Genomic DNA, 12,991 nt, shown 5'->3' with positions numbered 1-12,991 from the left:
CGGCTGGGTTTATGGTTGTTTAATGACATTTGTCTTTCAGTGTCAATAGCAAAAAACATAGCCTAAGACTAGATAAGGCATACAGTTTAATAAATGACTCATGAAAAGAACCAAAAGAGTTGCATCAGATCCAAAAAAAAAAAAAAAGTAAACAAAAAACAGGCTGTGATGTCTGGTTAATGAATGATCCAGAAAGGGGTCAAAGAGTTGGACGAGGACAACTTTACCCCTCCCCATGTTTTTGGATGGCACAAAAATACCCTCAAAGCAACACTGACATTATGCAAGAATGAGAAGTGTAAAGTTCACAAAAAAACAGAAAACAGTTATGGGGATGCAAACAGAATGAGTAAAATTCAGCAATATCAATTTTCAGGATGCTTTTCAATGCAGATTCAAATTATTATTATTATTGTCCTTATTATTATATATTATTATTTTAATACTTATAATAATACATTGCAATAATAAGTTATAATGATTATAATTTATCATATTATTATTAATTCTATATAAAAATAACAATACATTTTATTAACAGAGTCAGCATGGGGGCAGCAAAGAACACTGGATGCGTCATTACCCGCCAACTACTCGCGCAGAACAAGAAACGCCAACCGGAAGAGAACCGTGCAAGAAGAAACACCAGCGGAAGGCGGTTGTTTTTTTTGTTATTAGCTCATTTGCTAATGTAAACCCGGTATATTTCTCGTTGTTTTAAAAACTACCGCTCAATTTTACTCTGGAGATCACAATAAAGTGGTAGGGAGGATGTTGGCTACAGGAGCGGTGAGTTTTTAACGGTTTTGGGCGTTTTACGATTGTTTATGCCGGGGCCTGAGAGAGCTAACGGCTAAAGCTATTGCAGTCGGTTACTATGGTGATATATTAAAGCATATATGTTGCTTTATATTAGAATATGCGTATATATCCTGCGCAGTGTGACTCTATATAGTTATTCGCGTGCGTATCGCGTAAGGAAGTGAGTCTATCGAGTTTCTCCACATGTGTCCTGTGCTGTTTGTAAACATGTGTTGGAATTAGTTAGTTATGAATGTGGAATTAAGGATTAGATAAGGAATATTAAACATTTAAAGATATCAAATCTGTAATTCATATAATTGTTTATTGCATTATAATTAGAAGGAACGTAAAAGCATAAACAAGCAATAATAAGAAGTAGAAATTGAGCAGAACAGAGTATAAATACATTTCCAGTAATAAAAAATGGGAATGGGAATCAGCCTTGACTGCCTAATAAAAGTTGGTTCTGAATTGCTAATATACATCAGTTGCTTGGATTTCTCTTGTTTTAGTTTGAAGTAAGCTGTGTGATTTGTGTCTATCCTGTAGACTGTAACCACGGCGGGTCTGGCGCAGGTGGACCGTGAGAAGATCTATCAGTGGATCAATGAGCTCTCCAGTCCTGAGACACGCGAGAATGCCCTGCTGGAGCTCAGCAAGAAGAGGGAGTCCGTGACGGATCTGGCCCCGATGCTCTGGCACTCCTGCGGGACTATAGCGGCTCTCCTACAGGTGCCTGTCAATCACTTAATGCTGAGTTCAACAAGTCAAGTCATAGCGCTTTATACAATTCTGGGCTGCGTTTCCCCAAAAACGCAGAACCATAGAGAACATTGGTGGCAGTGGAGTTCACAATCAAGGCTCACAATGCTTTTGGAAAACGTAGCTCAGATTGTTTCAAAGCATCTTTAAGGGCCATACACACCGGGACGAATATCGGCGCGCGTTATTCGCCAGTGTTTTTCAACGCGTTTTTTGTGTTCACACCCAAGCGATTTTCGCTGACAATGAGCCGAGTGACCATGCAAATTCATTCCCTGACATTAGATGGCGCTTAATGTAAAACAGAAACCACTCCATAACAGTTCTCTTTTATCAAGATGTTTGTAGTCGCTGTCACGTTTGTCATATAGTTCTTTATGTTCCGACACCAACGAGACCAGCAGCTCTACATTCATCTTGCCTTGCATCTTCCTCGTCTTATTTCTTCCCGGCAGTGTTTAGACGCTACTCGGCGTATATCTTCTTCGCTGTTACGTATGTGTGCTCGGCAAGACCGTTTTATGTTTGAGCGCCCCCAAGTTGTGTTTTACTGTAACTTCAGAAGCTCCAGACATGTGAACAAAAGCGCCAATCTCATTGGTCGGATAGTTTTTGACGCGGCACGTCAAACCAAAAAACCGAACCCGAGGCGTTTTTTAAAAAATTACGCTTTTACGCGTGGCGTTTTTCGCGTCGGTGTGCACACTCACATTGGCGCCCTTTGTTTAGTCACGAGGCGTTAAACGTCGGCGAATATCGCGCGTGAAATTCGTCCCGGTGTGAACAGGCCTTTACAGTGATAACAGGAAAATTATGCATTTTGGTGGTTGTTCAGTGTTGATTCAGTTTAGTTGTAAAGATCATCAATTATTTAATTTCATCTAGAAATCAGTTCTGCATAAAATTATGTAATCGTCCAGATTAGCTGAGTTCTCATACAGCAGCGTCAGTACAGTAAGATCAATAATGTTGAATATTAAGTGTCCCCAACTAAGCAAGCCAGAGGCGACAGTGGCAAGCATGTGAGAACCGCCTATCAGATCTAGGCAGGGGATGCTGGGGAAGGGGAGGGCAAGGAAAATTCCCATAGCGTGCTGCACTGTGCATCCTCGTTTCCTTCCCTCGCTTCCTTCCCTCACGTCTTGGCTCCAACTCCCTTAGGATGTGAGGGAAGGATACTCGCTTATGACTCCTCGGCGAGCTTCCTCATTCCTTTGTCTCCTTGATGTGCAATTAGAGAATTGAGATGCCCTTCAAGATGCCTGAGTATGATCGGTTTCCGGGTCACAGGCTGGAGGGCGTAGGAGCGAGGAAGCATCAATTTGAGTATTGAGAAGCACCCTGAGTTGAGCCGGTTTGGGACGGAAATCAGTAGGTCAGGTAGATGCAACGAACAGACCGATTGGCCAAAGGGGTCGGCTTTAAGAGAACCAATCAGCTGCTCGGCAGAGTTTCACGAGTGAACTTTGTATTTATTTGTTGATATAGGCTATAAACCTGTTGGCATTAGATAAAATATGAATGTGTGATTAATAATACACATTATTGATTAGTTATTAATTATAAAATATTAAGAATGACTAACTAATATTTAAAATATTGTTTAAATAAAATTACAACTGTGCAGGCCTAAAAAAAAACAGAACTAAAATTATTAAACTGAATATTTTTATATAAAATTGTGATTTGTAATATATAGAGATTTGTAACTACATTTTTATTGATTAAACAATTTTTTTAATTTACCTATATTTATTGTGTTAAAAATTAATGACATTTGATGGTACAACAGTACAACAATTTTTCAAATATTTAGATATTAAATTCAAATTTCAGAAAAAAATTTAAGGGAAAAAGTTAAAATAATATTTAAAATATTACAAATTAATATCAATTTGCATAAAAATTATTAATTAAAATATGTATAAAATATAGTATCAAATTTCGCAAATACAAAAACAATTAAAGAAATACAAAAAGAAAAAGGTGTTTTGTAACTGCATTTTTATTGATGTTTATTTTGATGACAATGACATTTCAGTAACTCAGATATTAATTGAAATATTAAAGGGGATATCAATAATATGAACATTTAATAATATTTATCTATAAGTAATTTGTCATTTTGAAGGGGGAAAATTGATTTTATGGAGTTATGGAAATTTTTGCAATTGATAAATTTAGTTATTAAAGAAATACACAAAAATTATTACTTTAAAATGTTCACATATAAAGTGACTTGTAACTGCATTTTTATTGATTTGATTGTTTTTTTTAGGTTATAAATTTGGTTTATAAATATAATGAATGGAAATTCTGATATTTGACAGTAAAATAATTTGAAAGTAATCTTTCAGGTATTCAAATACTAATCCAAACATTAGAAAATGATATACGGATAACATAAATAATAATAACAGTAAAGGTTAGATTTCATAATAAAGGTTCAAACAGTTTATATTTGTTTTTAAAGGGATATTACTAGGTTATGTTTCATTTTTTTTTTCTTTTTTTTTTTTTTTTACAGGAAATCGTGAACATCTACCCATCCATAAATCCCCCTACACTGACAGCACACCAGTCTAACCGAGTGTGTAACGCTTTAGCACTGCTGCAGTGTGTGGCCTCTCACGTAGAGACACGGTAACTCACTTCCTGTATACACCAGATATGACACTGTCTTTAATCCTGTGCCACACTGACTTTATTTTTTATCCTCAGCTCTGCTTTCCTGGCAGCTCACATCCCTCTGTTTCTGTATCCCTTCCTGCACACGGTCAGTAAAACTCGACCCTTCGAATACCTGCGACTCACAAGTCTGGGTGTTATCGGTAAGGAAACCGGCTAATGCAGGAAAAAATCCAAAAACTGTTTTAGTAAAAAAGAGTGCAATGACATGTGGTTGTTTTATAGGAGCGCTGGTGAAAACAGACGAGCAGGAGGTGATCAACTTCCTGTTGACCACAGAAATCATTCCTCTCTGTCTGCGCATCATGGAGTCCGGCAGCGAGCTTTCGAAAACGGTACGGTTACAAAAACAACACAAACATTTCTTCTCGCATATAAAATTTTGGCCAATTTTGACCTTATATTGGGGTAAATCCAGAATTCAGAAAGATGCATGTATTGCAGGTGTTTAAACCACATAAGCGTTTGTTTCTTTCTCTCAGGTGGCCACTTTTATACTGCAGAAGATCCTCTTGGATGACACGGGTCTTGCGTATATCTGCCAGACCTACGAACGCTTTTCGCATGTTGCCATGATTCTGGTGAGTAACTTATTTGTATTGTTCAGAATTATTATTATGCTTGATTGGCATCTGTTACTTATGTCAATCAGACTGAAAGTTAAACATGTTGTTGGACACTGTGGGCAGAATGTCTCTGATTCGCTGGCTATTTGCAGTTCTGGATTGTGATTGGCTCATTTAAATGCTGTTTAAGTTTAAGGATTATGTGTGGGTTTTTTGTGCTTTTTGTCTTGCAGGGGAAGATGGTTCTTCAGTTGTCTAAGGAGCCTTCGGCTCGCCTACTGAAACATGTCGTGCGATGTTATTTACGACTCTCTGACAACTCCAGGTATTTATTTTTCTCTGATTTTCTAGTTCCTTGCTAATTTTTTTAGCCTGTAGGAGGTGCACAAACGTTGCAGTTGGGAAAAGTTGAAGATTTGGGAGCCCATTTGTGCTGCTTAATCATTTGATGTTTGCAATATGAAATATAAAAACCTGGTTAAATACACTAATATTAGAATGATTTCTGGAGGATCATGTGACACTGAAGACTAAAGTAATGATGCTGATAATTCAGCTTTGCATCACAGGGAAAAATTACATAAAAAAAAACCTATTATTTTACATTGTAATAATATTTCACAAAATTACCAAATTTAAACCAAATACGTTTTGAACCAAAAAAAAAGGGATACAACATAAAATACAATTCAATTTAAAATGTATATTTAGAAAATGTTTTATATTCGTATAAATATTTTAAATTTTTTTCTAATTTAAAACATTTATTTGATTTAATTAAATTACATTTAAATAATTTGTATTAAAATGTGTATATATATATATATATTACACTGTAAAAAAAAGTTAAATACAAATTAGAAAAAAATTAAATACAATCAACTTGGATGTTTAAGTAATTTCAACTTAAATTACATTAAACTGACTTAAAAAACGAGTTAAATCTTGTATAACTTATAAAAAAAGTTGAAGACCACTTAAGTTAAAGCAATGTAAACGCATATGTTGTCATAACTTATTGATCATGTAATTTTTTTACAGTGTACTTGACTTTCTAAAACGCTGTATTTCCTCTTTCTCAGGGCGAGAGAAGCTCTGCGTCAGTGTCTGCCGGACCAGTTGAAGGACACCACGTTTGCTCAAGTGCTAAAGGACGACTCCACCACCAAACGCTGGCTCTCACAGCTCGTCAAAAACCTACAGGAAGGTCAGGTCACGGACCCCCGCGGCATCCCTTTACCGCCTCAGTAACACACTCATCCAAAACCCTCCAGGACGGCCAGCACCTCACCCTACACACATCAGACTGTTCTTACATACAAGGGCACTTAATATTTTTTATGCCAAGATGATCAGAAATGGTGCTCAGCATTTACGGTTTGTTTTTCGAGATATTCAAATTGACTTTGGACTCTGCTGGACTGAGGAAGAGTCAGTCTCATACATTATTAGGTTGTTTTTTTCTTTTCTTTTTCCTCTATGCCTTTTTGACCGATTTGAGAGGAATTGAAAGACTGTATTGTCTGTATTTGTCATCACAAAAAAAGAAAACGTGTTTGTAATTTTGAATGCTGTTAAATAAACAGTCTCATGTCATCGTAAATGTCAAGTGAAATTGACAAACGCTGTGCTGCTTTTCCGCTCTTCAGGATGAATTAGGATATTTTGGCTAATTGTAAATTTTCATTAAAGGTGCCATATGTCATGTCTGGCAAAAAAAAATCAAGTCATACTCCACATTCCATACCAGATGGGGGCAGTATACCTCCAGAAAGTGAATTGGTCTATGCTCCGCCCCTACCTTCTTAGCTGCACATATACAAGTTAAAATAGGGACAACATCTATTTAGAGTGTTACGCTGCCCGCCTGAAGCTAATTTAGCAGCATATATCAAGTTTGATTTTCATTAGCAATACCACTTCTAGCTAAGTTATCATTAGTCACCAAAAAACATTCGGTCTCATTACACCTTGCAATGTTTTCCGTTACGTTTCGTGCGTCCAGGGTGTGTAAAGCAGAAGCAGCCTGGCCAGCGGCGGAGTATGCGCGATCCGTGAGTGCTGAAGACGTTCTGCACGGCTTTGATGGGTGCGCAGGAGGACACAAATGGGCGGCGACAGCTTCTTCCAGTGGCGGGAGCTTTTTCCTCAGCGCCGTCAACAGATAGAGCGTTACTAAAACTGTATACACCGCCGCCGACTTGAGCTGCAAAGAAGCTCTGGCCGCCCTGTCAAGGACGCTTGTCAAAAAGTACGGGGAAACTTGACCGCTCTGAATATAGTGAGTGAGTGCGCGCGCGCGCGGCCGGGGCTCGCTCTCTCTCTCTGCTAGTTCTTAGAGGCAGAAGAGCGCGTGCGCGCTTAAAATGTCATATTTTGGTATGATCGTTCACCCGCCAGTGTGGCGGATAGCTTTTTGAGATTTTATTTGTGCTTCAGAGCGCGTTTTTTTCCCTGCAGCGGGTGGTGGTAGGGGTCTCTTGCCAAGGGCTTCAGCCATCCTTCCGCTCTCTTCCCTGAACTGAAATGTAGTAGTGGGCTGTACTTTCCACATCAGGTTCAAGTACGCCCACAAGCCGTGCGAGTTATTCGTGTATTGCATGTTTGGCTGGTGGTTATGTTGCCCGTATACCGCCTCCCATGGCCGAAACTGGTATTACGACACCTGTCGGGCCGTGGCTAGTAATGCTAATGCTAATTAAGGTTGATATCTCTGCAGCACTATAACTTGACATTTTTTTAATGACATCATCGCCCTTATTTCTTCTCATTCTTTTGATGTGTGTAGCTCATTTTTGGGATATTTTTACCTCAATTGTTACATATGGCACCTTTAAAGGACTTTTTGAAATTACACGAATGAAACTGAGGATGAGCGTATAGAAATATAGTTGTATTTTTGGAAAAGTCGTTTAGACATAAAACAGGTTAATTTAGGGTTAAATTAGACCTGACTTTTGGAGCAATATGTTGAGCGGATAGTATTGCATTTTACACTCATCATTTGATATATACACAGTAATATACTATTATACATTTTTTTTTAATTCCCCCTGAGATCACTGAATGGCACTCACTGAATTAATGACGTAATGGGACAAAAATTAAATATACTACAGTTTACATTTTTTTTCAAATAGCACGCAGTAAAGTGTTTGCGTTGCATCTTGATTACTTGCATCAAAAAAAGATTACTTGCATCATTGGCTGCCACCTGTTGGCCATTAGTAGCATTGCAAAAACCTGCTCTGGAGCAGTAGTAAAATAATGGCCATTCGTTTTCAAATAAAGATTTATTTTTTATGCTGTAAAACTGGCGGTAAACAATTTATCATAAAAGTACTGTTACCAGTTCAGTTTTATTCCATTTTTCACCGTGCAGAAATGTATATGAGCCATTTTCCATAAACAGTGAAATAAAATCCCATGCAGTTACAAGCGTCATATCAACCGAACAGTCAGTTGAGTTTAGTTGCTAATCACCTTTGTGTAATGAACGAACTGATACGCCGTTAAACCCAAGGTGAGAGTTTCATGGAGGGGATGTCTGTGATGGAAAGTGTTCGACTGTGTGTGTGTGTGTGTTCGTATAGGAGTCTGGAAGTGCTCCAGCCTTTGGCTCGATGATAAAGCCAGTAGGCAGGGACCCCCTTTTAAAGATGCCAGCGCTGTGTGTGTGTAAGCTGAGCTCAGACATTGAGCTCAGTTGTTTTATTCATGAACAGACACACGAGGAAGGGACAGAGAAGTAGTATTCCGAATAGGAGATGAAGCCAAGTACAACCGAAATCGACCGGCAAGACCCCTTGATAGGAATAAAGTATTCCAAATGTGTTTGTTTCGAATTCGAGATGTTTGGTCTAAAATGGCCTAAAAAGTTTTTTTCCGCTCTCGCTCCCCTTTCCTCTTTTTGTCTAAACACAGTTTAACGGAGTTGTTAAATGTTGAATGCCTACTTAAGTAACTTGATCCGATGATCTGGGGGCTCCATTAAAAGGGCCCCAGTGAGGGAAGTCAAGCGTAGACAATAGACTCTTGAGCTGTGCTCTACAAACACGCGTTAAACTCCCTGATACGCATGTTTCTGGACGGCGCGGTCGGATATATGCCTGTCAACATGCCATGAAGGCATTTGAATATTTAATGAACATTTGGTTGCTTTTTTGATCATTTGTGTATACTGAAGTAATGCTCCTTCATAACTCTTAGAGGGAACGCTTTTTATAAAGTTACTGCACAATGTAATATGGTAATAGTTCCTACTGACCAATCTGTCCAAACCCAAATCAGTCATTTGGGTTAAATTTTGGTACTGTTTACTTAGGCTAGTGTCACTATTACTATTTCTCATACTGTTTTGTACTTTTAACTAGCGCAGGTAAAAGCCACTGAACACTGCTAAAAGCCGAACCACTTTCATGGTGCCTAAAACCCAGGGTTTAGCACAACATGCTAAAAACCATTCAGAATACATTCCTAGCTGAACAGATACAACGTAGCATTGTGGCTGTTTTGATTCGGCTTAGTAAGCAAACAGAACAATAGCAACTTGTTAAAACAACTTAGAACATCTTATCAACAACATAGCTACAACACCCTCGCATTGTGGCTCTTATGACTTGGTCCAAGAAGCTTAGCAACATGTTAAAACGCATTAAAAAAGTAATTTTGCAGCAACCACAGAGTAAAGTGCTAGTATCCAGCCATAATACCTTATACATCAGGATTTGTACTTTTAACTTGGGCAGGCAGGTATTCTCCTAGTGTAGTGGAAGCCAGCTAGTAAGAGCTGCAATCAGGTTTCGGGGGGTGAGTGTAACGGAGGCCAGCTACAGAGAGCTGTGTAAACCTCACTCCCCTGGCCTCAAGATGCACACTAGCGACTGATGCTAGACAGTGTGGTCTTTAGCGTCCTTATTAGCGCACCTGTCTCTCATGCCTGAGACGCCGGTTCAAGTCCCACTTGAAGTGGGGCTAGTAGGACCGGAGGGGTTACATTGGTGCCATGACTCAGATAGGAGTGAGGTTTAGGGGGGATGAGTGTAGCGAAGGCCAGCTAGTGAGAGCTGTGCAGGTAAACCTCACTCACCTGATCTCAAGAGGCGAGCTAGCGACTGACGCTAGAGGCTGCGGTCTTTAGTGTCTTTGTTAGTGCAGCCACCTCCCATGCCAGGGACGCCGGTTTGAGTCCCGCTCAGAGCAGGGTGAGAATGACCGGGGGGGGTTACATTGGTGATGTGACCCAGATAGGAGTAAAGTTAAGGGGGTGAGTTAGAGATGCGCGGTTGGCCGTTACAGCCGCGGACTCCACGGATAAACCGCGGATCGGTTTCCGCGCAATCAAATGAAAAATATATGTATACACCAATCAGCGGATGGCGGGCAGGTGCGGTTTTGAAAATTGGTCAAAAACGTTGGTATGGATGGCGGACGGATGATGAGTTTTGTGATGCGGTTGCGGATGAAATAATAGCCCATCCGCGCATCTCTACGGTGAGTTTAACGAAGGCCAGCTAGTGAGAGCTGTGCAGGTAAACCTAACTCCCCCGATCGTAAGAGGCACAATAGCGTCTGACGCTAGAGACTGCTAAATTTAGCGTCCTTGCGCACCCACCTCCCATGCCGGAGATACTGGTTCCGCTCAGAGAGGGGTGAGAAGGACCACATAGCAGCCACATAGTAACGTGATAGTATCAAGAACACCCTAGTGGCTATATTGCAACATGCTATAAAGCATTCAGAACATGTTAGCAACCATAGATACTTATATACATAGACGCCTCATTAGTGGCTGTTTCTATGGGTCGCTTAAAGTAAGCCATCCACCATATTGGAATGGTCAAACTGGTCTGTGTACATTCAAGAGTAAGTTGCCATTATTGATTCTTACTGTGAGTGACGACACACTGTCCATTCCAAGATGGTGGGCGTGCCGACGTCTACCTATGTTAGAAACATACCAAAAACCACTCTGAACATAGCAGCCTTGTGGCTCTTCTGACTTGTTTCAGTAAGCAAACACCTAAAAACCTCATGGCAACGAACTAGAAAACACTTAGCAAATGCTAAAATACAATTAAAATTGCAATTGTGCAGCAACTCCCAAACATTGTGATTAAAAACCACCCAATTTTGACTCGGACCTCATAGCAACCACATAGCAACTTTATAAAATGCAAAAAATCTCTGTTCTGCATAATGTACAAATAGTTTCAATAAGAGCCAATCGGTAATTTGGGGTGTTATTTATTTGAATTCACTCAGGATTAATTAGAAAAGTGTTCAATTTCACATCTAATGTCATACATGTCACATCACACGTATTCTGTGGCGATAAAAGCTTTAGGTTGTCACACCGCAGGAACGCAACACTCCAATTACGCACTACGCAGTATTGTGTTTCCTCCACAAAACTGACATACCCTCATTTTATCTGAACAGAGGGACAGAGAGACACAAGACAAAGCAGCCGGAGAGGAGGGAGGAGGACAAGAGATATTTTGACTCCCAAAGGAGAAAGAAAGTGTATTTTGTGGATAACGGCCCGTGTGCTTTTGTGGATCTGTGGGTGTGTGGTTGTGCGTCAGAGGGAGGCGTGTTGTGGTACGATCAGCTGTGAGATGTGGACAGTCAGTCCGGCTCTGTTGCAGCGGGGGCCACATTACACCGGCTTCTCCTGAGTCCGGCTCCTCTTCAAAGCTCAAACACAGATCCGACTATGAGCCCACAGAGGGTAAGTGGACCTTCAAGCCTGAGATATTAAAAACTGTAATACATAAATAGTTTATTATGAAAGTTCATGTCAGGATACCTGTACAACTCTTCATACCTGTTGCTTGTTTTGTCTTTCTGCTGTTAGTTAAATTGCTTCATTTTAATTTTTTAATTTTTATACAATTATAAATTAGGCTTTAAAACTTTTATAGTGTAGTTTTATTTATATTTAAATTGTTTTATTTTTAATAAAAACAAAGAATTTTAATGAAAATAAAATGCATTTGAAAGTATTACTTTGCAGTTATCAATATGTTTTCACTCATTTTTGTACAATATAGTAAACATACTATTGACACTGTTGTTGTCATGCTTTTATTTATACTTTTGGTGTTATAAAAAGTCTTAGCTGTTAATTGTAAGAGCAATTAACAACAAATTATTTGAAAGAATCTGGAGAATCGAGAAATATGCATGAGTTGAGCATGTTTTTGTTAACATCTTAACAGCAATGTTTCGCTGCCATGTTTAAGGCGACTGACCGTTGCTTCGTGTGAAACCTGAATCTTCATGGCAACTTTGGCTGGGTATTACATCACGTCTTTAAATGCTCACCTGGCAAGCTTGTGGTCTTTTTTTGGTTTTAAGATTAACATAAACTAGTGCTGTCAAATCGATTAATCGCGATTAATCGCATCTAACATATACGTTTGTAAATACATTTGTGTGTGTATAAAAAACATGTTAGATGTGATTAATCGATTTGACAGCACTAACATAAACAGAATTTAGGTCATACAAATTAATTACATTTCATTAATAGTGACCTCAGTTTCCTCAATCGTCATCCTCTCTTTGTGTGTGTTTTTGTCTGATTTTGCATGACTGTGCAGTATTTGAGGGCAAGTGTGAGATGCTTTCACAAAGAACAGATCCATGCAAACACTGAAGCATCTGAGGCAACAGCTCTAGTGCTGATCCCTGTATTAAAGCCAGACGTCCATGGGATTTTCACAAACAACAGCCATTTACACTGTCTGAAAATACTTGTTTGAGGGTGTGCATGTGTGCTTGTTCAAAACAAAAGCAGTTAAAAGGTTGTCAAATGTAGGAACAGACCAAACCTTAGAGTCCTTAGAATTAATATTAAGGGTTATTACTGGGCACGACTGATGCGGTTCAATTTATTTAAAAATTGTATTCTAAATATTAAAAAATTATGGTCAGTGGTTTGTTACTTTTATTTTTTTAAATTGCAATGTTACTGATAAATTCAAGATTTTCTTTAATGTGCCTGCCTCTAATGCATTAGGCTATATTAAAGGCTTAAATGTTATTGTATGTTAAACATATTTAATGAACTGTGTGATTCATTTTAATATTATTTACTCTGCTTATGTCAGTGAGACAATTAATTTCTTCTCTCTCTCTATTCAAAAACAGGAGGCGTCTAAAAA

General features: G+C 38.9%; 1 protein-coding gene across 1 annotated transcript; it reads left to right on the top strand.

The window, feature by feature from the left end:
• Window positions 1-540: 540 nt before the first annotated feature.
• On the top strand, window positions 541-6,534 carry cnot9 (CCR4-NOT transcription complex subunit 9). Its single transcript, XM_081385162.1, has 8 exons — window positions 541-789; window positions 1,354-1,536; window positions 4,094-4,209; window positions 4,288-4,397; window positions 4,480-4,589; window positions 4,737-4,835; window positions 5,054-5,145; window positions 5,903-6,534. Exons 1-8 carry the CDS (start codon window positions 772-774, stop codon window positions 6,069-6,071), a joined length of 897 nt encoding a protein of 298 aa, XP_081241288.1. The 5' UTR covers window positions 541-771; the 3' UTR covers window positions 6,072-6,534.
• Window positions 6,535-12,991: the final 6,457 nt, after the last annotated feature.

The sequence above is a fragment of the Scardinius erythrophthalmus genome (assembly GCF_964197995.2).
Source record: "Scardinius erythrophthalmus genome assembly, chromosome: 14".
In the NCBI taxonomy this organism is placed as follows: domain Eukaryota; kingdom Metazoa; phylum Chordata; class Actinopteri; order Cypriniformes; family Leuciscidae; genus Scardinius; species Scardinius erythrophthalmus.
The sequence above is the reverse complement of the archived record's forward strand: the minus strand, read 5'-3'. Positions and strand labels throughout refer to the sequence as shown.